At 46.6% G+C, this 27192-nt stretch overlaps 1 protein-coding gene across 2 annotated transcripts in view; it reads left to right on the forward strand.

Moving 5' to 3' along the window:
- The window catches only part of ENPP6 (ectonucleotide pyrophosphatase/phosphodiesterase 6), a 130990-nt gene extending 115063 nt beyond the window's left edge, over nt 1–15927 (forward strand). Inside the window, exons 7-8 of one of the 2 annotated variants that reach the window (XM_017854361.1) lie at nt 7144–7320; nt 13230–15927. In XM_017854361.1, the coding sequence (XP_017709850.1) occupies nt 7144–7320; nt 13230–13343 (291 nt within the window). In that variant the 3' untranslated portion in view covers nt 13344–15927. The remainder of the gene's footprint in view (nt 1–7143; nt 7321–13229) is intronic. The other variant, XM_017854360.1, reaches the window with a different exon arrangement.
- The last annotated feature ends 11265 nt before the right edge of the window (nt 15928–27192 follow it).

Raw genomic sequence — 27192 nt, forward strand, 5'->3', positions numbered from 1 at the left:
CATCCGGTTTGCCAGTATTTTATTGAGGATTTTTGCATCGATGTTCATCAGGGATATTGGTCTAAAATTCTCTTTTTTTGTTGTGTCTCTGCCAGGCTTTGGTATCAGGATGATGTTGGCCTCATAAAATGAGTTAGGGAGGATTCCCTCTTTTTCAATTGATTGGAATAGTTTCAGAAGGAATGGTTCCAGCTCCTCTTTGTACCTCTGGTAGAATTCAGCTGTGAATCCATCTGGTCCTGGACTTTTTTTGGTTGGTAGGCTATTAATTATTGGCCAGGCTCAATTCTAAAGCCTGTGGTTGAACGGCTGTGAGGTCTGGACCCAAAATATCTGGGGAAATCAAGACAATCTGGAAAACGTGGCTTCGGAGCTTTAGTGGCAGCTCGTGTGGTATTGTCCAGGCCTGCCTGAGCTTCAGGAAGTCAGATGTGGGGCGGGAAGCTGCATGCGTTCTGGTGGTGACCAGGGCCGTCTGTGTGAGCTGCGTGGGAACATAGGCATCCCTTCTCGGCCTGGCTGCACTGCAATCCACGTGATTCGGAAAAAAAAAAAAGAGAAGAAGAAAGAAACCCCATCCGCGGAGTGGTTTTCTCCAGCGCCTCGCTCCACTCCGAGAACGTCTGCGTCTCTGATCCCTGCTGACTTTGTGCCTGCATTTCCCATTTCGAGGATCAAGCAGTGTGTGGCCACAGGCTCTCTAGGGTCAGGCCAGGGGTCTGCTGCCTGAGCAATTCCATTCTGTTTTAGAAAGACAGAGAAAGGGAAATGGTTAGAGGAACATGTCTTTGGAGCAGCATGCGGCAAACACATCTCAAAGGCTCATAACCACCACTCCCACAGGCTCCAAAGAGTCCTGCTGGCTGGAAGCCTCTTTGCAGGACAATTTAAAATAGCAATGCCACAAAATCCGAGAAAGCGTGGTTTATAATAGAAACCATATCTCGACCTTCACACTAGCAGCAAAACCATCCAAGCCAGCCAAACTGTCATCGTTTCACCAGAGTTTTCACTGAAGCCACCCATGGCTTGAACGTTATTGGTGACTTTTCTTAGACTGGGAGGATGTCAGAAGTGTATTGTATTTCCAGGGAGGTGGGAGGCTTCTGTTATAACCATGTCCTAGAAGAAAAATGTGGACTTTTATTAGGCCTCTAATACACCTTAGATAGGTTTCACCTTTTATTTTAATCTGACCAGATTTCAACGCTGTCCCCCAGTTTCCTGGAGACCTGTTGTGATGCCTCAAGGGAGAAAGGGAAGAACTTGGGTCCCTAACCCCACACCTCGTGAGAATTATACTTTCAGTAGTTGAAAGGAGACACGATAGTTAAAATGTGTAACAACCAGCACCCCATGGGTGCCAGCCATTGAGAATGAAGCACCTGTTGGAGCAGATGGACGGCCGCCCTGACTCCTGCCTGTTGGAAAGCAGCCCTGTGCCAGCTGATCCTGTGCCTAATTCTGTGGTCCCTTGAAGCCCTTTGAACTTTGTAAGAGGGAGGGCCCATTTTGCTATGCCCAGGGCCACACAAAGGGAGATGAGGCACAGTCCCTGATCTCAGGCACTTCTCAGAAAAGGACAATCATCCTTTTACATGGCCCATGGCAGATGCCAGGTGAGCAGCTTCCAGGGGTTCCCATGCCTGACTGCATATCCCGACCACCTGGGGGACATTCAGAAGAGATTCCTGAACTCCTCCTGACCTGCTGAATGCAAATATCCAAGAGCCAGGTCCAGGCCAAGCTCAGGGTGGTCCTTGTGCAGCCAGCATGGGATGCACTGGTATGGATGGTGAGCAGCCTGGTTTCCAGCAGGGAGTGACGCTGTGGCCCCTGTGGGAAGAAGGCCAGAGGGGCAGCACCAGGCAGCGCAGAAGGGACCAGACAAGGCCCTGCAACGGCACCTCTACTCTGGGTGGGATGCCAGGGAAGACAAGATTTCAACTCTCCCGCCACCTTGAGAGGAGTCATTTAGGGATGTAGGACACAGCTGGAGGCTGGACGTTGGGCAGCTGTTGGCCACCAGCTTTCTCTGCTATTCTTCCTGGCTTTGCAACCATTCTCCTATATATGGTGGAGAGAGATAGGAAGGAATGGGTGAGAAATATATATGCTCATGTATTCCAAAAATGCATCACGAAAAGACAAGTAAATGCGCCTAGAGTTTGCCAAAGCCACACCTTGCCCATGTGCAACAGCAAATAATGAACATGGACCACTCGGTGCTCCCCACCTCTTCCTGTCCCTCCACCCCTCCCTCCGCCTGCACCTTCATTCCCAGCGCAGCCTCGCATTTCTGGGTGTGCTCCCCAGACAGCACAGCTCAGCTCAGCACACAAAGGGATCCTACAATGCTGAATGCAAACGGATGGGCCCTGGCAAGTGTAGAACACACTGTATTTACTGGGTTTCTGATTTGGAGGTAAAGCGCGAATGTTGCATTTTCTTTTCATTTTAATGCTAAGGATGATTAAGACAAAGGCCTGGTCTAGAAATTATAACCCTTATCTCATAATTATTCCTTGGCTACCCAAATTAATGCAAGCATATAACAGGCATTATCACGGGGAGCTGGCGATGGAGTGCAGGCACCCAAATAGAATGCAGCCACCCGCATGAAACCGCCCAAGCCTGAAGGCAACCGCTCAGCCGCTTCTCACTGCACTTCCTGGTGTGGGGCGATTTATTTCTGGTTCCTTCCTGTTAGAAATGATTAATTGGTTGAGGGGCTCATCAAGGAGGGTCCTGGCATTGCTGTCTACCCCTGTCTAGAGGAGGGGTCCTGGAGAGCACTGGGAAGCACTGAGCACATCACCGTGGGTGAAGATGTTATCTAAATTCCTAATATAGTGCTGACTGTACAGTGGCCAACTTGTCCTGGTTCACCTGGGACTGTCCTGGTTTTCAAACTGAAAGTCTTGCATCCCTCAAACTCTCTCAGCTACAAACCAGGAGAGTTGATCACCCTGTTTAGTTGCCACAACCCCGCTAGCAAAACAACCCAGTTCCTCTCCCCTTCCAGCTCTGCCAGCCGTCTCTCTCTGATGGCAGCTTTCTTTCCATCTTTCCCACCTAGGTCATTCAAGGGCTCCCCTGCTCTTGGAGTTCCCAGGATTCTTTCACTGCAGAACCCTTGTAGTGACCCCACCCTCTTTATTTGGACTCCCTGTGTGGACTCTTCATCCTGATTTTTCCTCTCCACCTCCCTACCCCACTGCTACACACACCCACACACACATAAACATTAACACACACATACAACACAGACAGACGCACACAAACACACACTCACATATACATACTCATGCACACACATACATGCTTAAACTCATGCACTCACACACACTCTCATACCCAGGCACATACATACTCATGCACACACACATTCACACACACATGCACACACGTGTTTACATGCATGTAGGACACATGCACACAGCTGCGTCCCCACTGACTGACTTTCCCCACAGCCTCCTCCTGTGTCCCCTCCACTGAAGGCCTCCCTGGGGCCTGAGCCTCCCTCCCTCCTTTAGCCTTGGGCACCCACTCCTGGTACCGACTTACTCTGGAGTCAAGGCCCAGCAGCTGCAGCCTCCTTCCTCCCTCACTAAAGCTGAGCTCTGTTAGGGGAAGGAGCCGCCCTCCACCTCTGTGCCCCGACCCCAGAAACCTAGCCGAGTTCCTGGCATGAATCCAGCGCTCAGTGCATGTCTGTGGAACTGAATAAACCAGCCCTGAAATCTTGGGCTTCTCCTACATGCTGGCAAGGACGTTCCACCATCGCCTGGGACTCCTCTCACCTGGGGCCCCCCACTCCTTCGCTGCCTGCATGGAGTGGATTCCCTCCCCAACAGCTGATGAGTTGGGAGCCACCCCCTCCAGCACACGTTACAGGAGAACCGGGTGCTTCCTGCCACCCTGGGAATTGGCTGCCCACCCTACAGTGGGATCCCACTTAGAGGCCCCCCTGCCTCTGAACACACACACACACAAGCCCACCCTCTACCCTTGTTTCTCACCTTCAGCCAGATCTGGAGGGCTGGGTCGCCTCCCTGACTGTCACTAGGTGGCGCTATGTGGCAGTCCCTGGGCCCTCAGAGGCTGGATGGGGTCAGCAGGCCAACCAGGAGCTTCCGGATCCACAGGTGGGGATTCCCGCTGTGGAGGTGGAGAGGCGTGTGGCAGGCCCGTCTTCGTAGGCCTGGCCTCACCTGTATGCCCTTGAAAAGATAATGTGGGGTACAAAACAAAGGTGCTAAAAGTCACTGGCAGAGGGAAAAGAAGAAAATCATCGCCTCAGCATTGTGAAATGAAGGCTGAGTCCATCACTTAAGCTACACAGTCGCCTGTGCTCCTGACCCGTCAGGTGGCTATGATTTTTTCATCAGTAAGAGCAATTGTTTTTCTGGGGCAACTTGTTATTTTAATAAAAATGAGTCGATTTACCTATGACTAGAAAGATCCAAAATTACCTTCGGGGCTGGGGTGTTCATGGCTGCGTGCGTTGATTTGTGGAATCTAGGCCGTCAGGCTTCATCTCTCTTGCTTCTGTTCTTTGTCATGGCACACACGGACTATGAGGTTCATAATTGGTGAGGTCGTTCATAGCAAAAGAGTTCCACTTCGTGCTTCAGTGCTCACCGCCTTGTAGACTGTGAGAGGGAGAAGCAACACATTAAATTAGCTGACGAGACTAAATTGGGATGTGTTGTGATCATCACCATGGACAGATAAGAAGAAAAAGAGAAAGTTAGAGATGCAGTAAGTGAAAGAAACCTTCCCATGGAAAAACACGAGCCACAGCTGGAGAAGGAGGGACGAGGGATGCGGGAAACTCAGGAAACGGAGAAACTTGGAAAGCTGCAGTGCGAGGGGGCGATTTATGGGGTGAGAGCAGATGGCTGTGCAATGTGATATGACAGCTAAATAAGCACAAGCAGGCTCAGCCCTCACGACCTACGCTGCCCGGCTGCATACGGCCTGGGTGCCTGGCCCCACCGCCAGGGGCATCTGCGGACCAGACCACTGCCACCTATTGAGCACCTATTGTGTGTCAGGGACTTAGCACACAGTCGTGCCATCCCCCACAGACCCTGCAAGGTGGCCAAGACCAGCAGGGAGAATGCAGCTCACAGAAGTGAAATAGCCAAGATCCCAGAGCTAGAAAGTAGCAGTGGGAATTTAACCCGATTTAACTGCACCAACCCAGTTCCAAAATCCTGTTAGTGCTTTGTGTCTGGTCACACTCTGTGAGTGAGGATGTGAGGTGCAAGGTGACACCTCACTGGCCAGTGTCAGCAGGAGCACTGCAGTGACCTCTGGCAGTGCGGAGTGGAAGGGGCCCAGGCACCGGGAGACAGATGACCTGGGTTCCAATCCCAGCCCTGCCTTGCACTAGCTGTGTGGCTCTGACTTAGTCACTTCACCTCTCTGAGCCTTAGTCCCTTCAACTACAACACGGAGGAAATGGTATCATCCCTACTGGGATGTTGTGATGGTTAAGTGGATGTTGGTGTCAGCTCTTGGTGAACTGCTTGGCTCACTAAACATATGATACTGTTACTAGTCTCGTGAGCCAACCTGTAAATTGCCGGTAGCTTAGCGGTCTTGATTCTACTCATTCATCACGACCAGCCTATTCTACCTCCTGCATTTGAAGTAGTAAATATTTGTAATATTGAAACCTGCTTAGCAAGGATGGACCATTCATCCTAGGTGAGGTCTTAGAAGAACGAGTGGCTTCTGTGGTGCATGACTAGGCTTGCGCCCAGCTGGCTGCAGCCTCCATAGGACTTGCAAAGCCTTCTCTCAGTCCTCTATTTCATAGCAAGTGAGCAGCTGTAGTCTAAGAAAATTTGGTTCTGAAGAAAAGAAGGGTGATGGGAAGTGATGGTTCTGGAACCCCTCCCAAAGGAAGAGTGGTTGAGGGAAATTAAGATCTGCAAAGCCTGGAAAAGGGGAGCAAAGGTGCCATCTTCCAGTGTGCTCATTAACGGAGGAGAGGAGGCTGGCTTGGAGTTGCTCCCAAGGTCAGGGCTAGGAGGAAGAAGGGCAGGGTGGGCTGCATAGGAAAGGGCATTGGGATGTGCTGAGACTGGGCTCCAGCTGCTTTGCTAGGAAATGTGATTAGATAGATAATGTTTCCCAACAATTCTCCGTCAGCTGGATATCCCGCCATTCAGTTCAATGCTGACACCAATACTTGGAGTTAGAGTGGGCCTCACAGGTCAAGGGGCTCCATCCCACAAGGCAGCCCCCACTCAGATGCCAGCCACAAGTCCCAGGTCCCCAGGATGCCGGCACCTGTGTTTGATTTGGCTACATTCGAGGGGTCACCCTTCAGGTTTGATCATTCACTAGTACAAATCACTGAACTCAGGAAAGCACACTACATTTAAGATGACTGTTTTATTGGAATGGATGGCCCTTAGGGAGGCACCACATCGAGAGGCCCGTGGGAGAGAAAGCATGGGAGGTGAGGCACACAGAGCTTCCACTCCCCAGGGGCTCCGGAACCACACGCCCTGTGGGCTTCACATGGGGCTTCGTTGAGCAGACACGAGTGAGGAAATCATGGGTCAGGTGATTAGACTCAGTCTCCAACCCCTCTCCCCTCCTCTGGTCTGGTTCCTCTGGTGGCCAGCCTCCACCCTGAAGCTGTCTAGCCCCCAACCCCAGGACCCCTCTCAGTAGCATTAATTCAGGTGTGGGAGAAAATAGCTCCTTTTGAATGAAAAGCCAAAGACATTCTTATCACTCAGGAAATTGTACCCCTGGTTTTCAGAGCTCTAGGTTAGAAACCTGGGGCAAAGACCAAATACATTTTTTATGACACCACAGATACACTTTAACATCCCTTCTGCCACTAACTTACTATATTTAGTGGCTCTAAAACTGATTACGGAACACAATTCAGCCCCATGTAGGAAAACATCTTGTTAACCAGAGCACTTAGCAATTGAATAGGCTGCTGCCCAAGGTCTGAGCCGCCTGGAGCAGGAAGAGTGGCAGCGGAGGCTGGGTGGCTCAGTCAGTGTGCAGAGGAGGAAAGCGCCCCCCGCTGGAGTGGCAGCGTGGAGCAGATGCCCGCTCAGCGCCACTCAGGACTCAGAGTCACGTGTCTGCCTTGCTTGGTTTCAGAATCGAGAGATGCTTCCGTTTTGGATGAACAGCACCGGCAGGCGGGAAGGTTGGCAGCGTGGCTGGCACGGCTACGACAACGAGCTCATGGACATGCGGGGCATCTTCCTGGCCTTTGGACCTGGTAGGCGAGGAAATGACCAGATCCTCTCAGACCCCATTCCCAAAGAAGTGTCTGTAAGTGGGGGCTATGGGTGCCAGGAGAGGCTGCAGAGATTTCCTTACAGACCCTCTTTATGAGCCAAGCAGAGCAAACCCAGCCGGTCTCCATGAAACATCTTTTGCTGGCTTCCTTTCAAATGCTTCTTGGGTTTGGGAAATGTAGCCAAATACTTTGCCTCGTAAATTTTAAATCCTGAGTGCAGTGAAGAAAATGTATTCCACATGTTTGTGATTCATTTTTTACCTAATTCATCAAAATGTTATTTCACAGCTATCTGATGTCCAGGAAAGCTTATCGGACACCAGGTTGCTGACAGCTGTGAGTCTCACAGTTGATGCGATCGCTTCTCAAGGTCTGGCTCTTCCACAGTCCTTCCCATCTACAGCACCCACCTCAGGGAGGCTCATTTAGTTTAGGGCCCAACCAGAAGCTGGGATGTGCTCAAGGGCAGGCGCGGAAATGACCTTGAGCCTGTCTTTGAGAATGAGCCAGAATGACGAGGGATGCCTTGGATGAGAGCAAATTTGCTTTGTCTTCCTTGACCAGATTAATTCCTAGGGCTAGAGGAGAGGAGAGATGGAGAAGGCCTATCTGGTCATTTGATTTAACAGATGGATCCCTGTCAATTCATACTTTGGAAAAGTTTGCCAAACACTCAAGATCTTACTACTACCTGAACACCCTCTTCTCCCAAAAACAAAAATTTAAAAGGGGAAAAAAGCATCCAACAGCCATCAGCCATCAACCAACCAGTTAACTGGTTCATGAGCTGTCCTTCTTTCTTAGTACAGTCCCTCCTCCTGTACTAATTATCAGCAGCTTACCCTGATACCTGTATTCTGAATGCCTTTTTCTAGATGTTGGTCAAAATGTTTCAGCCCCCAAAAGTCCATGTTTGCCTTTCATATAGGTTAGACATCACATCTACAAGCTCTGCTTATCTCTTCAATGTAGTAAGATCAAAGACGTATGTCAGCATCCCTTATTCGGCCTACCACGGTTCACTCTACTTTCCACAAAATCCCTGTTAAGAACTATGAGGTGTCAGTTTCTGCAGCCTTCGTGGGTGCCTGAGCTTAGGAAACACATTAGTCCAAATCCCTTTCCACATGTGATCCAGGTTCCCAAGTCCTCAAGGGACTATTAGAAGCAGTAGCAGCAAATTCGTGGAACACTAACAGGGTTCATGATGTTGGCCTAAGAGAGGGTTCTGAAGACGCTGCCTTTAACCAATAATGGTTATCAGGTGCTCCCTGTCAGCCGAACCCCAGGTCAGACATGCAGAGCCCCAAAGCTAAAGGAATTAGGAATGGCGCACGCTGAGGGTAACTGCTGGATTACATTGGATACATTCCAGGGTCGTGGTCTTTCTTTGGGAGAACATTGGTCAGCAAGGCTTTCATTCAAAAGCGTGGCACCCTCCATTCCCAGATGAGGGAAATAGGATCATGAATGCAAAGCAGTTGTCTGGGAAGGACTATATACAAGTGAGAGTCTCAGGAATATATATATATGTGTGTGTGTGTGTCTGTGTTCTTGTGTGTGTGTGTGTTTCAGACAGTTTCTTGTCACCCAGACTGGAGTGCAGTGGTGCGATCTCAGCTCACTGCAACCTCCACCTCCTGGGTTCAAGCAATTCTCTTGCCTCAGCCACTTGAGTAGCTGGGATTACAGGAGCCCATCACCATGCCTGGCTAATTTTTCTATTTTCAGTAGAGACGGAGTTTCATCATGTTGGCCAGGCTGGTCTCAAACTCCTGACCTCAGGTGATCCACCTGTCTCAGCCTCCCGAAGTGCTGGAATTACAGACGTGAGCCACTGTGCCCAGCCGAGTCTCAGGAATATTTTAAAGCAGAACCAAATCTAGCCCCAAACCCCAAATTTTAAACAAGGTACCCAAAGCTGCATTAGCTTAAAGTTAAAATTCAGTGAAGAGGCCTCCGTCATAGGCTCCTTTAAGACTACAAGCCCCCAGTCTCTTACGGACAGATAGATGACCCCTGATGAAAACGGACTGGGCTAATTGCAAAATGTTTCCAGGCAGATATAGCGTCGAGAGCCTCCCGCAAACCATCACGTTCTGGCTCCAGTTCTCATGAAAGATTAAACAGCTTTACACACTGGCTGTTTACTGAGAAGAAAATTTAAGAGCAAGGCCTTTAATAGCTATCTAGCTGCACTTTGAGATAAAGGTGCATCCCTCCTGATTAACTGTATGTGCTTCTTGCTTAGGGAGAAAGCTGAGCATCACTGCGGCTGCCCAGACATAGCCTTAGAAGTCAATGAGTCTGGTCCAGCAAAGAGAAAGGGAAGTAATTCTGCAGGAGAGCCTTTCTCTCGTTAATCCCAGTTTCTAATTTGAACGGTCTAATCTTGCCCTGGAGAACTCCACATTCGAGATAAGACAGCAGGAGTGTGAGTCGGTGAGCTGCCTGAGAGCTAGCAAGCCTCACTGGGAAAGCAGCCCCCGGTGGCCAGGCACAGTGTAAGCCTGCAGAACCTCCTCTCTGTAAGAGACACATCTTCTCTAATAACCAAAAAAATGTAAACGTGCGAGGATAACTTGGACGTTAGTCCATGTCTGAAGTGCCATCTTGAGTTAGTAGAGCCTGTCTGAGTCCTCAGTTGGATCAGGCGTTGTTTTGCTATTCAGGAATTTTCTAAAAGCTTTCTCATTTCAGCCTGGATCATTTCTGCACTGAGCCCAAAGCACTATCCCTGCAGAACAGGAGGCCATGAACTAGATGGGATGGGAAAGAAATCTCAATTCTCCTTTCTGCTTAAATGCACAGAATTTGATTTCATATTTTCAGTATCAAAAGATAATATTTTCTAATACTTTTGTCAGAAGAATTTGATCTCAGTTTTTCCTGTGAAGTGTTAAAGAAGAGGATTTTTGTTTTGTTTTGTTTTTTAGAGACGGTCTCTCTCTGTCATCAAGGCTGGAGTGCCATGACGTGATGACTCACTTGTAGCCTCTATCTCCTGGGTTCAAGAGATCCTCCTGCCTCAGCCTCCTGAGTAGTTGGGACTACAGGCACACACCACCGCACCTAGCTAATTTTTTTATTTTTGCAGAGTTGAGGTCTTGCTCTATTGCCCAGGCTGGTCTTGCGCTCCTCAGCCTCAAGCCATCCTCCTGCCTCAGCCTCCCAAAGTGCTGGGATTACAGGTGTGAGCCATAGTGCCCATCCAGAAGTGGATATTTGAAAGGCTGGGGGACACCTGGGCTTATTATGGTCCACTGCCTCATATGCCCTCCCACCCACACACAGCCAGGCATGGCCCCATGTGGCAGTAGGATTATCACATACAGGTCACATGAGAAGAAGGAGATAGAAGAGTTGCTTCCATATTGCTGGAACAAAACTGTTCCACTGGTTTCTCATGCTGCAGTTGATTCCTCGGATGGGAAGTGTAACTATTATCCTCTTCCGATTGTCTGATTTGCCTCGATACTGAGAGGGGCTGGGATACTGGGGTAGCCCTTCCTTTCTCCTCTCTGGGCAGATTTTACGTTGTTATTATTACTATTATTATTTATTATTTTGAGATAGAGTCTCGCTCTGTCACCCAGGCTGGAGTGCAATGGCACAATCTTGGCTCACTGCAACCTCCGCCTCCCAGAGTCAAGCAACTCTCCTGCTTCAGCCTCCTGAGTAGCTGAGATTACAGGGGCCTGCCACCACGCCCGGCTAATTTTTGTAAATTTTGTAGAGACGGGGTCTCACCATGTTGGCCAGGCTGGTCTTGAACTCCTGACTTCAGGTGATCTGCCCACCTCGGCCTCCCAAAGTGCTGGGATTATAGGCGTGAGCCACCATGGCTAACCAGGTTTTACATTTCTTAAAACTAATTTTTACTTTGAGGAGAAACTGACCCTTATCCGCCATGCCCCTGAAGAAAAGTGAACCCTCCAAATAATTTACAAAGTGAATATATTCAAATCACAATTGGCCCTTGTCATACATATTTGTTAATAATAGCAGTGACCATTTATTGAGTATACACAGCGTGCCAGGAATGACGACTTCCTATGCCTATTTCCTGAGGTCACCCAGCTAGTGCATGCTGGGGGCAGGCTGGTGGTAGAGCCCACATACCTCTTTATATTGCATTCAACTTTAATTCTCCAAAGGGAGCAACACGTGCTACTTGGGCAGTTGCCCTGGATCTAACATACTATGTGGCAGAAGTGTCTATATTTAACTTTTTTCCAATTTATAATTCCAGGATAAATAGAGGAGCAGAATTTGGCGTTGATACCTCTGGAATATATTGCCGTGTGGTGTTGTTTGTTTGCTTTTTAATGGAAGTATTTATTATTATTTAACGAAGCAATTATAAAGATTATTTTCTAATATCTTAAAAAACTTGGCTTTACAGGCCCCAAACAACTCATTTCCTTCAAAAGTTGTAGGGGAACTAAAAAGCACAGGCACAGGCCTTTATCAATGGCTCAAATCTCCTCCCTCAATTCAACCTTAACGTAGCATTGGGTATTTTGTTGGAAGCTCTGGTTTGGAGCCTAAAAGTGAAGCTTCTTATGTGTATTACTAAAATCTTACATTCACTCTTTAAATGGACAAGTGCTTTGAATTCTGTCTCTCATTTGCCCCCTGAAGAGGAGGAGAAATCCCTTGATTGAAATCCCTCCAAAGGCTTGCGGAGTCACCCTCGGTGCCCCTCGCTCATGATGCTGGGCATGGCCACTTTACCTGTGTGTTCTTACCTGACTCTCGAGCTTGGGGCCACTCTGGGCAGAGGCACAGTGGTCTTCTCCATTAGATGTCTGAGAGCCTGCACATGGATCCCTGATTCAGATACCAGTTTGCTCATTTTCCACATGGCTAATTTATTTTATCTGTTGGTAAAATATTCCCCAAGAGTGTTCCAGTCATCTTCCAAATGTATTTAGGAAACCATCGCCGTGGCTGCTGAGCTAGCCAGCACCGAGAAAACTACACAGTTTCACATTCCTTCAAGACCTGTGACCTCGATGGGGCAGCAAAGTGAGAAAACATTCTTGAGTTACCATGTGGCCTCTGCAGTAGACACTGGCACTCTGGCTGTCGTGTGGCCTCTACAGTAGACACTGGCACTCTGGCTATCCTGCGGTCTCTGCAGTAGACACTGGCACTCTGGCTGTTGCGTGGCCTCTGCAGTAGACACTGGCAGTCTGGCTGTCGATCCTGGCTAGATAGATGTTCTGGAAGATGACATAGCATTTAATTTGGTTAAAGGCAAGACAGTCACTCTGTGACCATACAGGCTCTACTGCACTCTGCAGACATGGAGAAGCACCAGATGGCCAGCCTTCAGCCTCCCCGCAGCCTCCCAAAGAAAGTGCTGTTGTCACAAAGAAAGCACAGTTATGCACAAAGAAAGTCTGTCTGCTGATTACCTTTTTTTGAGAAAGGATCTCGCTCTCTCGTCCAGGCTGGAGTACAGTGGCACCATCGTGGCTCACTGCAGCCTTGAACTCCTCGGCTTAAGTGATCTGCTTGCCTCAGCCTTCCGAGTAGCTGGGAGCACACCACCATGCCTGGTTTAAAAAAATTTTTTTAGAGATAGAGTCTTGCTCTGTTGCCCAGGCTGGTCTCAAACTCCTGGGCTCAAGCAATCCTCCCTTCTCGCCCTCCCAACTTGCTGAGACTACAGGTGTGAGCCCCCAAGCCTGGCTCTGCTGCTTGTCTTTTAAAGAAATTCATTTCCATGAGCCATAGAAAGCTATTTCCCTTTCTAACCTACAGCCTTCCAGAGACCCTTCTATGTTCACACTCACTAGGCCACATCCCACTGATGGAGCTGATTCCCTAATCTCAATGCCACCTGCAGCCTGAATGTAATCCTTTATTGCGTTCAGCCCACCTCTGCCCCGGAGCTGCCATGACAACTTATTTGTTTGCCTTTCCCTTTCAGATTTCAAATCCAACTTCAGAGCTGCTCCTATCAGATCGGTGGACGTCTACAACGTCATGTGCAACGTGGTGGGCATCACCCCACTGCCCAACAATGGGTCCTGGTCCAGGGTGATGTGCATGCTGAAAGACCACGCCGGCACCGCCCCGCCTGTCCAGCCCAGCCACTGCGCCCTGGCCCTGATCGTTGTCCTCCTGCTTGCGTAACTGATCCTATTGCTTGTCCCAACAAAAACACCATCAGCAAAGTGGGCCTCCAAAGCTGGATGATTTTCATTTCGTGTGTGAATAATAGCTTCATTAACACAATCAAGGCCATGCACATTTTAAATATATTATTCTTGGATAATTCTATACATAAAAGTTCCTACTTGTTAAAAAAAGATACAAACCTTGTTTTTCCAGAAGGTAGAAAAATCCTAGCTTTCCATTTGTTCAGTTATATGTCATTTTCTCCTTTCTTTTCACATTACTCAGGATGAACTCTCTGAGCAGGGACCTGCTCCTGCAGCAACCAAACTTGGAGTGGACACTGCAGACAGATGCGGCTCTGGGCCCCTCTCTGTCCCACCTTGCACAAAGGAGCCCCTCAGACCAGGCCCTTGTCTGTGCCCTGTCCATACCCAGGAGCCATCCTCAGTGTCTGTGGCCACAATCCTGTACTGTCCCTTCCATCCCGATAAAAGGAGGTCTACACGAAAGCAAAAGCTACTGTCTATTTCTGACCCAACTCATGGAATTTTTTCATCTTATACTGAGTTCCAGAAAGGCCATAACTTAGCATGGATCACCAATCAATCAAAAAATAAAGAAATCACTAAGGATTGGAGGACTCACAGAACAAGGTGAAAGACACGAGTCCCCTCCCAAAGTCTGAGTGCACAAAAGTTTCTCCCTTGCCTTGAGGAGCAGAAAAGCTTCTGATGGACATGGGTTTCTGTGAGACTTATCACACATAGTACATCATGGCATGAAGCCTGGCACATAGCAGGCCCTGCTTGTTGATGGACGGATGAATGGCCTGCCTGGCTGCCTGCCCTGCCCATCCACCTGTGCAAAGGCTTCCTCAGACGCTGCCACTCTGTGGCTCCCAATACAGGGTGCAGACAAGAGCACTCCCTGACATGGTAGTATAGGCTGGGAAAGCGCTGGCTCACTGATGAGAATGTGGAGGCATCAGCAAGGATCTCAGTGGGTTGCTTGGAGAGGTGATGCACTAAGTCTCAGTCCTGGGCACCAGTACTCCTGCAGCATGGCTTGCTTAATGACAGTCTTTGAGTGGCATAGAACTCCAAAGAAAATGGTGCTCGGTGGAGAAAGGAGAGAGCACGATGGAGCAGAATCCCAGTCACTGACCAATTAACTGGTCATTTGATTAGGAAACAGTTTGGCCAAAGTACCACCTTTGAGACCTAAGTTCTTTTGATACCCTTGAGAAGAGCCATGGAGCCTGAGTTGAAATATTTTTAGCGTAGTCATCTGTGTTTGCTCTAGGGGAACTTGTAACACAAGAGATAACTGCCTTTTTTACATGGTCATTCATACCTATATACATATATGTATACTTGCATACACTATTATTGCATTAAAAAATGAGTTTAGGCTGGGCATGGTGGCTCACACCTGTAATCCCAATACTTTCAGAGGCCAAAGAGGGATGAACGAACCCTTGAGGCCAGGAGTTCCAGACTAGCCTGGGCAATACAGGGCGACCCCCCTCTCTACAAAACATAAAAGATTTTTAAAAAATTAGCCAGGCATCGTGGCACACACCTGTGGTCTCAGCTACCCAGGAGGCTGAGGCAGGAGAATCACTTGAGCCCAGGAGGTCAAGGCTGCAGTGAGCTTTGATCGCACCACTGCACTCCAGCCTGGGCAACAGAGCAAGACCCCATCCCCCAACCCCCCAAAAAAAAGAGAAAGAAAAAAAAAGTTTGCACTAATTGAGGTACATCTCCAAATGAGACTTTTTGTTGGGAAAAGGCAATATGCCAGGTCTCCTCAGGACGATGGAGGCCTCATATGGTGTGTTACCTTGAAAACTGAATATCAACGTTCACCTTGATTCAGGAAGACTGCGTGCTGTCTCCATGCCATGAATCATGAGAGCAAAGGATTACTGCTTAAAAATACTGAATTTACCTTCACAAAAGATTTCTAAGGATTTATGTAATGTGTTTTAAAAGCGTCGGTAAACCATCGGATCAACGGGAAAGAAGGCGACGTTATCAAAGGCGACGTCAGCCTTTGTTATCCAGCTGAAAACAAATGAGAACTTTCAAAACATTGGCAGTAGTTGTTGAAAAAGACATCTGTTGTTCAGAGTTTCTTTCTCCTTAAGGGACGGTGTTCCAATGAATTTGGTGGAGCCCACTTTCCTCCATTGTGAAGGAAGAAACCCCAAGAGATATTCAGAGGATTAAATTAAAAGTGGATCATCAAACTCAAGAGAGGCATAAACTTAGACATAGTCTTGCATTTTTGTCTTTCCTGAACTCTTTTGCCATTTTCCTTCTTCACTTGTCCTGAAAATCTGCAAGTTACATAATAAAATTTTAGATATTTGACTGACAAAGTGTAATTACTCAACTGAATAAATGACTGAGAACAAGTTACAAAAGGAATCATGAATCCTGGTAAACAATAAAGAAAATTCAGACACTGAGGGTAAAAAAGAAAACTTTTACTTAAATAATGCATACATTTTGATGGCTTAATTATTTGGTGAAAATTTGTTCCCTTTTATTTTGTTTTAAAATTACATTGTTCTCCTTAGGAAAATTCCACTTTCTCTAAATGTGTTTTTTTCCATAGAAGTAAAATCTGCTAGGAATATGTATAGACACTTTTTCTCCTGGATTACTTTTCGACTTCACTGCTGATTCCAGGACAAAGATAATTGGGTTGGTCTACTGAGGACAAATGAAAGGAATGAGCCTCGGATTAAAGATGAGATGGCTTTTTAATAATCGCCATTCTGACTGGCATGAGATGCTATCTCATTGCAGTTTTGATTTGCATTTCTCTAATGATCAATGATAATGAAGCTTTTTTCATAGGCTTGTTGGCTACATGAGTGTCTTCTTTTGAGAAGTGTCTGTTCATACCTTTTGCCCACTTTTTGATGGGGTTGTTTTTTTCTTGTAAATTTGTTTACGTTTCTTGTAGATTCTAATATTGGACTTTTGTCAGATGGGTAGATTGCAGAAATGTTCTCCCATTTTGTGGGTTGCCTGTTCACTCTTATGATAATTTCTTTTGCTGTGCAGAAGCTCTTTAATTTAATTAAATCTCATTTGTCAATTTTGGCTTTTGTTGCAATTGCTTTTGGTGTTTTAGTCATGAAGTCTTTGCCCATGCCTATGCTCTGAATGGTATTGTCTAGGTTTTCTTCTAGGGTTTTTATGGTTTTGGGTTTTACATTTAAGTCTTTAATCCATCTTGAATTAATTTTTATATAAGGTGTAGGGAAGGGGTCCAGTTTCAGTTTTCTGCACATGGCTAGCCAGTTTTCCCAGCATCATTTATTAAGTAGGGAATCTTTCCCCATAGCATGTTTTTGTCAGGTTTGTTGAAGGTCAGATGGTTATAGATGTGTGGTGTTATTTCTGACATCTCTGTTCTGTTCCATTGGTCTATATATCTGCTTTGGTACCAGTACCATGCTGTTTTGGTTGCTGTAGCCTTGTAGTATACTTTGAATCAGGTAGCATGATACCACCAGTTTTGTTCTTTTTGCTTAGGATTGTCTTGGCTATACGGGCTCTTTTTGGATGATTATTAAAAGTCAGGAAACAATAGATGCTGGTGAGGCTATGGAGAAATAGGAATGCTTTTACACTGTTGGTGGGACTGTAAATTAGTTCAACCATTGTGGATGACAATGTGGTAATTCCTCAAGGATCTAGAACCACAAATACCATTTGACCCAGCAATCCCATTACTGGGTATACACCCAAAAGATTATAAATCATTCTATTATAAAGACACATGCACACGTATGTTTACTGCAGCACTATTTACAATAGCAAAGACTTGGAACCAACCCAAATGCCCATTAATGATAGACTGGATAAAGAAGATGTGGCACATATATACCCTGCAATACTGTGCAGCCATAAAAAAAAAATGAGATCATGTCCTTTGCAGGGACATGGATGAAGCTAGAAGCCATTGTTCTCAGAAAACTAATACAGGAACAGAAAACCAAACACCACATGTTTTCACTTATAAGTGGGAGCTGAACAACGAGAACACGTGGACACAGGGAGGGGAACAGCACACACCGAGGCTTGCTGGTAGGTAGGAGGCAGAGGGAGGGAGAGCATTAGGACAAACACCTAATGCACGCAGGGCTTAAAAGCTAGATGATGGATTGACAGGTGCAACAAACCACCATGGCACACATATACCTATGTAACCTACACGTTTTGCACATGTATCCCCGAACTTAAAGTAAAAAAAAAAAAAGACAAAATAATAATAATAAAGATGAGATGAGTGGCCTCTCTTCCTGTCCATATGCCTAATCTCCAGAATCCAATTCACTTAAGTTGTGAAGAGGTAAGCATAAGCTAGATCAGGCCCAGGGGATTCCTTTAGCCTCCAACAGTCCTCAATTATAAGGCCCTAGTTTCCTTTACTTTCAAAGGGACCTTGGAAGTCCACCTCAGAGCTGAGTTCATCATAGATAGTAGTTTGCAAACTTCCTGGGCTTTTAAGCTGCATCTGACCCACCTCCAGACATGCAGGTTCAGAGGGTCTGGGGTGGTCCTGAGATAGCACTTTGAAGTCACATGGACCCAAGGCTTGGGTTTGCTCTGAGAAGAGGTGGGTTCTGACTTGATCCTGTAGACCCAGTTCTTCTGAGAGCCATTTCATGATCAGCCCATATCTCTAGGGGCCATGAGACTGACACCAGCCACTAACCTCGGTTGGGTCAAATGTTCAGCCCTCCAAAACCAAAGTAGATCTGCAGCCCCAGTGGTGGAGGGGGAGGACCCATAAAAGGCAGACTTGGTTCCTCCACACCCCACTCCCTGTGGCTCTGAGATACCCAACGGTGCTACAAGACACACTCAGACATTGTTCAAGACTCACAGCTATTTTATGAATTTTCTAAGAAGGTGCTTTGCATTTCTGTAAATAGCAAGAGATTTCCAAATGTGATTGTGGGTTTTATCTTTGTAAGCAATTTGTGATAGACCAAAGTCAGCTACTGTAAATGACTTGCTAGAAAAAAGGAAGGATGTAGCCTCAACAGACTGATTATAAAACATTTAAAACTTGGTCTCAGGTGTGTGCTATGGAAAATATATGTTGCTGTGAAATCATAAAGTAGCACCTAGTACAGTGCCTCAAATGTTTAATACATGTCCCATAAATATGTTGATAAAAAAATGAATACATATCATTAAGGAGACTTGCCTAAAACTCAGATATCCTCTCTGTCTGTAGTTTCTCAAATTAAATGAACTTTCCACTTTTGGCTTGCTGTCTTTTCTTATTACCCAACTAACAATATAATTATGCTTTATTTCATGGATCTAAACATATTCTATCTCAGGCTTATAAATTAAGCATGGAGGAGGGAGGAAGGAAGGAAGGGAGGGAGGGAGGGAGGGAGGGAGGGAATTATATTTTAAATATACTATGCATATTAACTTTTTAAAAATATAGCACTTAATATATTGAGGTTGAATTCACACACCATACAATTCATCTATTTGAAGTGTACAATTCAACAGCTTTTAGTATATTCACAGAGCTGTGCAACCATCACAAATTTTAGAACATTTTTATCACTCCAAAAAGAAACTCCAAACCCGTTAGTACACTAGCAGTCACTCCCCATTTCCTCCCACTGCCACCCCAGGCAACTACGAAACTACTTTCTGGCTCTACAGATTTGCCTGTTCTGGACATTTCATAGAATAACAATATGCTGTCCTTTGCAGATGCCTTCTTACACTTAGCATGATGGTTTCAAGGTTATAGCATGAGTCAGTACTTCATTCCTTTCATTTACAAAGAATCATTCCATTGTATGGATATACTTCATTTTATTTATTCATTTACCTATTGATGGACATTAGTTTTTCCCACTTTTTCGATTTCCATCATGTATTTCATTCAAGAACACATTTTTGTGGACCCGTTTTCGTTTCTCTTGGGTCTGCCACTAGGAGTGGAACTTCTGGGTCAGATGGTAACTTTATGCTAAACTTTTGAGGAACCATCAGATTATTTTCCAAGTTGGCTGCCCCATTTTGCATTCCCACAAACAGTGTAGGGGAGTTCAAATTTCTCTGCATCCTTGCCAATATTTGGTACCAGCTGTCCTTCTTAATTACAACCATCCTAGAGAGTGTGCAGTGGCATTTCATGGTGGGTTTGTTTGCAATTGCCCAGTAATGAGTCATGTTGAGCATCCTGTCATGTGCTTATTGGTATTTGTCTGTCTTTGCTGAAGAAATGTCTATTCAAATCCTTTCCCGTTTTTTTTTTTTTTTTTTTTTTTTTTGGTTTGTTTGCTGCGTAGGTAAACTTGTGTCAGGGGTGGTGGGGGGTGGTTTGAACAGCTTTTTTCATCACCCAGGTATTAAGCCCAGTGCCCATTAGTTGTTTTCTTGATCCTCTCCCTCCTCTCACCCTCCAACCTCCAAACAGCCCCAGTGTTTTTTTTTCCCTCCTCGTATCATGTGTTCTCATCATTGAGCTCCCACTTGTAAGTGAGAACATGCCGTATTTGGTTTTCTGTTCCTGTGTTAGTTTGCTAAGAATAATAACCTCCAACTTCTTCCATGCTCCTGCAAAATGCATGATCTCATTCTTTTTTATGGCTGCATAGTATTCCGTGGTGTGTACATACCACATTTTCTTCATTCAATCTCTCATTGATGGGCATTTAGGTTGATTCCATATCTTTGCTATTGTGAATAGTGGTGCAATGAACATTTACGTGCATGTGTCTTTATGGTGGAACAATGTATTTTACTCTGGTTATATACCCAGTAATGGGATTGCTGGGTCTGATAGTAGTTCTGCTTTCAGCTCTTTGAACTTTCCCATTTTTTAATTGGATTATTTGTCTTTTGAGTTGTAAGCATTCTTTATACATTCTGGATACCAGTCCCTTATCAGATATATGGTTTGCAAATATTTTTCCCATTCCATGAGCTTCTTTTCACTTTCTTGATGGCGTCCTGTGAAGCCTAAAATGTTTAAACTTTTGATGATGTCCAACATCGGCTTTCTCTTTTGTCAGTTGTGTTTTTTGTGTCACATCTAAAAAGGCTTTGCCTAAGCCCAGATTATGAAGATTTACCCCTTTAATTTCTTCTAAGAGTGTCACAGTTTTAACTCTTACATTTAGGTCTATGATCCACTTTGAGTTAATTTTTGTGTTAGACGTGAGGAAAGAACACGACTTCATTATTCTCCATCAGATATCCAGTTGTCCCGGCAATACTTGTTACAAAGCATGTCTGCATTTTAGAGAAATGTTTAAATTATTCTGTTGACCAAAACACTTATTTAAAAAAAAAAATCCAAATCACTTCAGAAATTTGAATTCTGTATTTCTGGTTACACAATACATGTTTGGAACACTAAAATGAATATCCCATAAAGTCAAGGAGAAATATCTTCTATAGAAAGTGAGCCCTAATGTTCTTGAAAACAGCTCCCGTGCCCTGGAAGCACTGCGGAGGACCCTACCTTAGGATTCTGCACCATCTTCCAGCTGAGCCTGTGTCGAGGCCCCATTTCCACCACCATCCCTGGGACAGCCCGTGTCCAGTCTCTATCCAGTTTCACCACCCACGTTCACCCAGGCTCTCCCAGAGCACTCTTATGGCCTCACCCCAGAAGCCAGTAACAGACCCACAAGCCCCTTCCTCCCAGTACCCCAACTAGAAGTTCCACCTTATCATTCCACTTATCTTTTTTTTTTTTTTTTTTTTTTTGAGCTGAAGTCTCGCTCTGATACCCAGGCTGGAGTGCAGCGGCACCATCTCGGCTCACTGCAACCTCTGCCTCCCGGGTTCAAGGGATTCTCCTGCCTCAGCCTCCTGCGTAGCTGGGATTACAGACGCATGCCACCACCCTGCTAATTTTTGTACTGTTAGTTGGCCAGGCTGGTCTCGAACTCCTGACCTCAGGTGATCCGCCTGCCTTGGCCTCCTGAAATTCTGAGATTACAGGCATGAGTCACCACACCCGGCCTACTTCCACTTTTTAAAGTCCCTGCTTCAACATTTCAATCTAAACTCTGACCTTCTTATTTAACCCCATTTTCCCTCAATTACTTCACTTTTGTTTCCCTTTAGCACTGGGCAATGTTATGGTTCACAATTATCTTTATTTCTATTTCCTTGTATTTTGCACGAAGTTTTTTGCATACTAAATATGCAAGTAATTCTATTTTTCTTCTCTGTCTCATAGTTTCCTTGGAAGCAGAAAGCTAGCTTGTTTTCTCTCTTTTTAGAATGTTGGGGTCTGAGGGACCCTCATAATTTTCACCCCTGCATCCTAACTAATTTGAAAACTCACTGAGGTAGACACAGGGTATGGCAGATGGAGAGTAAACTATCCTCTTGCTTAAAACAAAGCTGATGGCTACTGGAGAATGTGGTTTATAATACCACACCGCTGAATCCCACAGGCTTGCCTAACGAGGCCCTGCACCTGTGAGACTCAGAGAACAGAGGAGCAGGGGACACTGTGAGCTCTGTGTGCACAGCCGGCCCTTCAGAGAGAAGTGGGGAAGGAGCCCCTTCACAAGCTCCCCAATAAGGTAAATCACTTCTCCTCTACTGGGGAGACGAGGGTGTGAAGGGTGGAGAAAGGCCAGAGGTGGGACTGTAGTAAACGTCCCTGAAAATAAAATAAAGGGGTGCTAAAAGTGGAGGCTCCACCCCCTGCCCGCTTCACATGGAGCCTCTTTGGCCCTGCACATTCCTGGCTGAGAGGACTAGAGGGATGCAAGGCCCAGAAGCAGCTTCCGTCACTGTGAGACCTACTGTTGAAGGATCCAGCAAAGGCAAGGTCTGAACCAGGCTCAACAGCAATGGGAGGCTGGTGGGTGTGGAAACTGATAACAGTTTATGGATGAACCACAGGCGTACCCTGGGGAACTGCAGTGTGGCCACAGTGCCATCATGGTGACGCAACCCAGGCTCTGCAAACACAAGGGTTACACTTGGGCGTGTGGGCTAGTTGAGGGTCTGAATTTGATTGATCAGATGCAGTGCTTTATTTCTGCATCGGCTGAGCAGCTCTGCTTCTCACACCAAAGTAATTCAAGGTTAGTAGAGTCAAACATCTTGTAGAGGGCTTTCAGATATGTCACATATATCTGCATTCTTCTGCAGCCTTTGGTGACAAGTTTACGTTGGCCGCTTGCACTATTTTGACCTGAATCCTGAACTTAAATGCACTGGATATAGATTTCTTTCGTTCATTTTCAAGTCTTAGAATTAAGGATTTTAAAAAATGGCATACAAATGAATGTAAATCTCACACACTAATATAAAATATTATGAAACTACTTTTGATTGCTTGGGGAAAATAATCCAGTCATTTTTTTCATAGTTGCTTGGTATGTATTAATAGAACCCGGCCCAGAAGTCTGTTCAGACCTTCAGTAGGAAACACCGGCCTCTGGTACACAGGCCACAGCCAGGATGACAGCCGCTCATTTTGTTGAATACTGAACTCTACCTGCAGGTTATGATGTCTCATGATCCTCCTACGAGCGGGGGTGGCAGTGGAGAAACTGGATAGGACTTTTTACTGTAACCATACTTTAGCAATGGTGCTTGTCATTTGTGTGGGAACGGTGATCTTCAAGATCCTTCCTTCATTCTCATATATACTCTGCGTGTCACCAAGTAAAAAACTATGGAGAGAAGTAGCGTCGCTCCCAGTTATTTGGGGGGTTATACAAAACAACCACATTTATGTCCATGTTTCATGTTGCATCTCAGCCTTTGTCCCTCATGGCTGGTGAGTATTCCAAGAGTCCCGGACCAGGACCCTGCTTCTTTGCTTGCTGTCACTGTCTGAGTCTCTGCAGCCTTAGCCGGGCAGGAGGAGCTGTCCAGAGGTCCATTCACAGATATCAGCCATTCCACCTCCGCCAGAGGCCATTTGTTACACATTCTCCATATTGACAAAGGGGAGACGAGTTGTTGAGAGCCCAAGGATTGAAATCAGAGGCAGGAGGCAGGCGGGGAGGCACATGGAGTGTCAGACCAGGAGGCCCAAGGGGAAGAAGGGTGTGATGGCAGCCTGAGGCCATGCCGGGAAAGCCACGAAGAGGAAGAAGGCCGAACACACAGCTGTCTTGGGGCGGTTCCCTGAATGCAGAATGCCTGCTCCAGTGTGTTTCTTTCCTGTTCCACCCAGGGCGCTCGCTGGATCAGGAGAAGCTCCATCATGTTTGTGGTTCCAGCGGCCACCAGGACAGCTCAGGAGGACTCCCGGCCTGATCCACTGTCGAGACCCCCAGCACCACTGCAATCCATCCCGCAGCTCCCCTTCATCTCCCCTCCCTCAGACCACTCATCCTTGCTTCTGTATTTGTCACCCTGCTGTGCTCAGATTCGGGGCACTCCAAGCTGGGCTCCACAGTTTTGCCATAAGCCCTTGTCCATAAGGCATGATCCTATAAGAAGACTTTTTCCCAGTCATGCATCTTCCTTTACATCTTGGCAAAAAGAAAAATGATTACCTTCCTTCCTCTTAAAACTAAGTTTTAATCATGTAATTACCAGAAGAGTCCATGATGCTCTTGGCAAGTTTAAAACACAAACAATTGTATTTGATCAGAGTAAGTCTGGTTTACTCATCTCTCCACATCCAGATCCTGAAGCAGCATCAGCACACGGTAGGTCCTTGAACACTGGAAGAATGCATGAATGTAGCCCTTAGAAAAGGGCGTGCTGACCGTGTAATATAATTATTTGACGTTCTGGAACTGCCCCTGGAACCATCTGCCCCATGTGGAAGGAGTCCCTCCAAAGAAGCTTCAGACTTGTAGATACAGAAGAAGAGCACACATAGCACTCTGTTGGTTACACTGTGCCCCTCCCAAAAGATACGTTCCCATTCTTACCCCTGGTAAGGTACTTGTGAATGTGAGTTAATTTGGAAATAGGGTTTGTGCAGATGTAATCCAATCAAGATGAGGTCACAGTGGATTAGGGTGGAACCTCAACCAATGACTGGTATCCTTAAAGGACAGGGAAATGTGGACTCAGTGACACAGAGAAGAAGGCAGGGAAGTGACAGACAGAATACGGAGCGGTGCAGCTGCCAGCAGGGGAATGCCGAAGCTTGCCAGCAACTGCCAGACACTAGGAAGGGACAAGGAGGGAGTCTCCACTCGAACCTTCAGACAACTCATGACCCTGTGGCACCTTGATTTCTGTGGCTTAAAGCTACCCAGCTTGTGGTAGTTTGTTATCGCAGCCATAGGAAGCTAACACACCCTTGCAATTGTTCAGGAATCAATCCAGCTCATCAAAGATTTTTTTGAGTCAGTGTCTCACTCTGTTGCCTTGTCCCTTACTAGCTTCTAATGGTTGCTGCTAAGCCATGGCTGCCATAGCAAACTACCACAAACTACCACTTGCCCAGAGGCTGGAGTGCAGGGGTGTGACCACAGCTCGCTGCAGCGTCCGACTCCTGGGTTCGGAAGGCCATCCTCCCACTTCAATCTTCTGAGTAGCTGGGACTACCAGCGCACCACACGCCCAACTAATTTTTAAATTTCTTGTTAAGATGGGGTCTCACTATGTTTCCCAGACTGATCTTGAATTTCTGGCCTCAGAGGATCCTCCCACCTCCGCCTCCCTAAGTGCTGGCATTACAGGCGTGAGCCCACTGTGCCTGGCCTCATCAAAAATCTGTCAAATTCCTCCTTCACACGGGTACTGTGCTGTATTCTGGGGATACACAGAAGAGAAAAATACGGTTACTGTCCTCAAAGAACTTACACTATAGTCATTGCATTCTTCCATTTTTGTTTTTTGTCTTTTTTTGAGACGGAGTTTTGTTCTTGTTCCCCAGGCTGTAGCACTATGGTGCAGTCTTGACTCACTGCAGCCTCTGCCTCCTGGGTTCAAGCGATTCTCTTGCTGCAGCCTCCCAAGTAGCTGAGATTACATGCCGCCACCATGCCTGGCTAATGTTTGTAATTTTAGTAGAGACAGGATTTCACCGTGTTGGCTAGGCTAGTCTCAAACTCCTGACATCAGGCCATCCACCTGCCTCAGCCTCACAAAGTGCTGGGATTACGGGCGTGAGCCACCACGCCACACCACATTATTGCATTTTTGAGCAGATTAAATTTTCATTTCTATGGGACGAAATGTTCCTGTTGCAACAGGCAATGCATAGAGAGCATTTTAGGGAAAACAGGAATAATGCAATGAAAGAAGGCACCTGCTTTCATGCAGAGGGGCTGGTGACAGGAAGCTCAATGGCCTGTGCTCCTGCCAGTCTCCTCACCTGCTGCCTCCTTCAGGACCTCACTCTTGGCCTTTGGATGTACCACTGCAGTCAGCTCTTTGTCTTGCCTGTAGAATTGTCTCTCAGCAACAACAGGTTGCTCACCTGCTTCAAAGCCATCCTTATCTCTCTCATGCCTATCGACTTAAATTCTAAATTCTGCCTCTAACTTATTTCTGGGGCTTGGCTTCCCCTCCATCTCTCCTTGCTCCCTGACAAGTTTCACAAATGAGCCCCTGGCTGTGCCATTCTCAACTCTCTTGGGCTGGCCGTGTGTCCAGATGTCCCGCCCACTTTGTCTAGCAATCATTTATCCTTCGGATCTTAGATGCTCTGTAATGCTGTTCTTGTAATCCGGTTCTTGTCATTGTCTTGCTTATTACAAAACAACTCACACTATATTATAACTATGTGTCTTCAAGTTTTCTCTAGTCTGTAAACAAAACCAAAGCTGGGATAGTATATTTTCATTTGGGGGGAGGGGTCTCCTTCAACACCCAGCAAAGTCTGCCACAAAATAGTTAATAATTGTCTGTTGAATAAATGAATGAATGGTTGAATAAGTAAATAAAGCAAGAAAGGTTAGGAAGCTCTGGTCAGATCACCTAAATTTGGACAGCGCTCCTCAGAGAGGGATGGGTTGGAGAAGTTGGATGCAGAAAATGTTTTGCAGAGAGTAGCAGGATTGGAGAAGTGACAGGCTGCGTGACATGAAATCCAGAGGGCGGAGTTTCTTTCTGATGTTTCAGCAGCCTCCGTCTTCAGGCGTATACCAAAGGGAGCGGAGCCATGGAGAAAGAAGAAAAGGCAAACGAGCTCTGTCTTTACCACACTTTATTCAACTTTTCAACAAAATGCTGTACACTCTTGTACTGTCATTTTTCCTATACCTTACAACAGAAAGTTGCTGAGTCCTGAACACCCAAGACTTAGCATATGGAGGAGGAAGAATCCCACTCAGCATCGCCTTCCTTCCCGCACCTTCAGAGTCGGATTTGCCTTTCATTACCTTTCAGCAGCATCGGAAAGTGGAAATAGCCTTGTTTCCACCTCTCCTCTCTCCCCTGACATTCTGCTGGTTAGAACGTCTGGCCCCAGGGTGATGTCAGCAGATGCCCAGGGACCTGAGCCTCCACCCTGTCTTTGAAGGAGGGGGTGCTCTGAGCACCTCCTGCGCTCCCACAGAGGTGGAAAAGTGGCAGACAGGGCAGGGGCATAGGTCCAGAGAAAAGGAGACGAGGAGGCCTCCTCCTTATGATGACGAGGTGGCCCCCTGCACCATGAGGGTGATGTGCACCATGAGGGCACCACCTGCTTCGTAACAGAGCCTCGAGCAAGTGCCCTCTCCCTCTTCTGCCATGTGAGGACACAGAGAAGGCGCCATCTATGAGGAGCAGGCTCTCTGCAGACACTAACTCTGCTGGTGCCTCTGCCTTGGACTTCCCAGC

This window comes from Rhinopithecus bieti, unplaced genomic scaffold (genome assembly GCF_001698545.2).
Source record: "Rhinopithecus bieti isolate Rb0 unplaced genomic scaffold, ASM169854v2 scaffold_38004, whole genome shotgun sequence".
Classification (NCBI taxonomy): domain Eukaryota; kingdom Metazoa; phylum Chordata; class Mammalia; order Primates; family Cercopithecidae; genus Rhinopithecus; species Rhinopithecus bieti.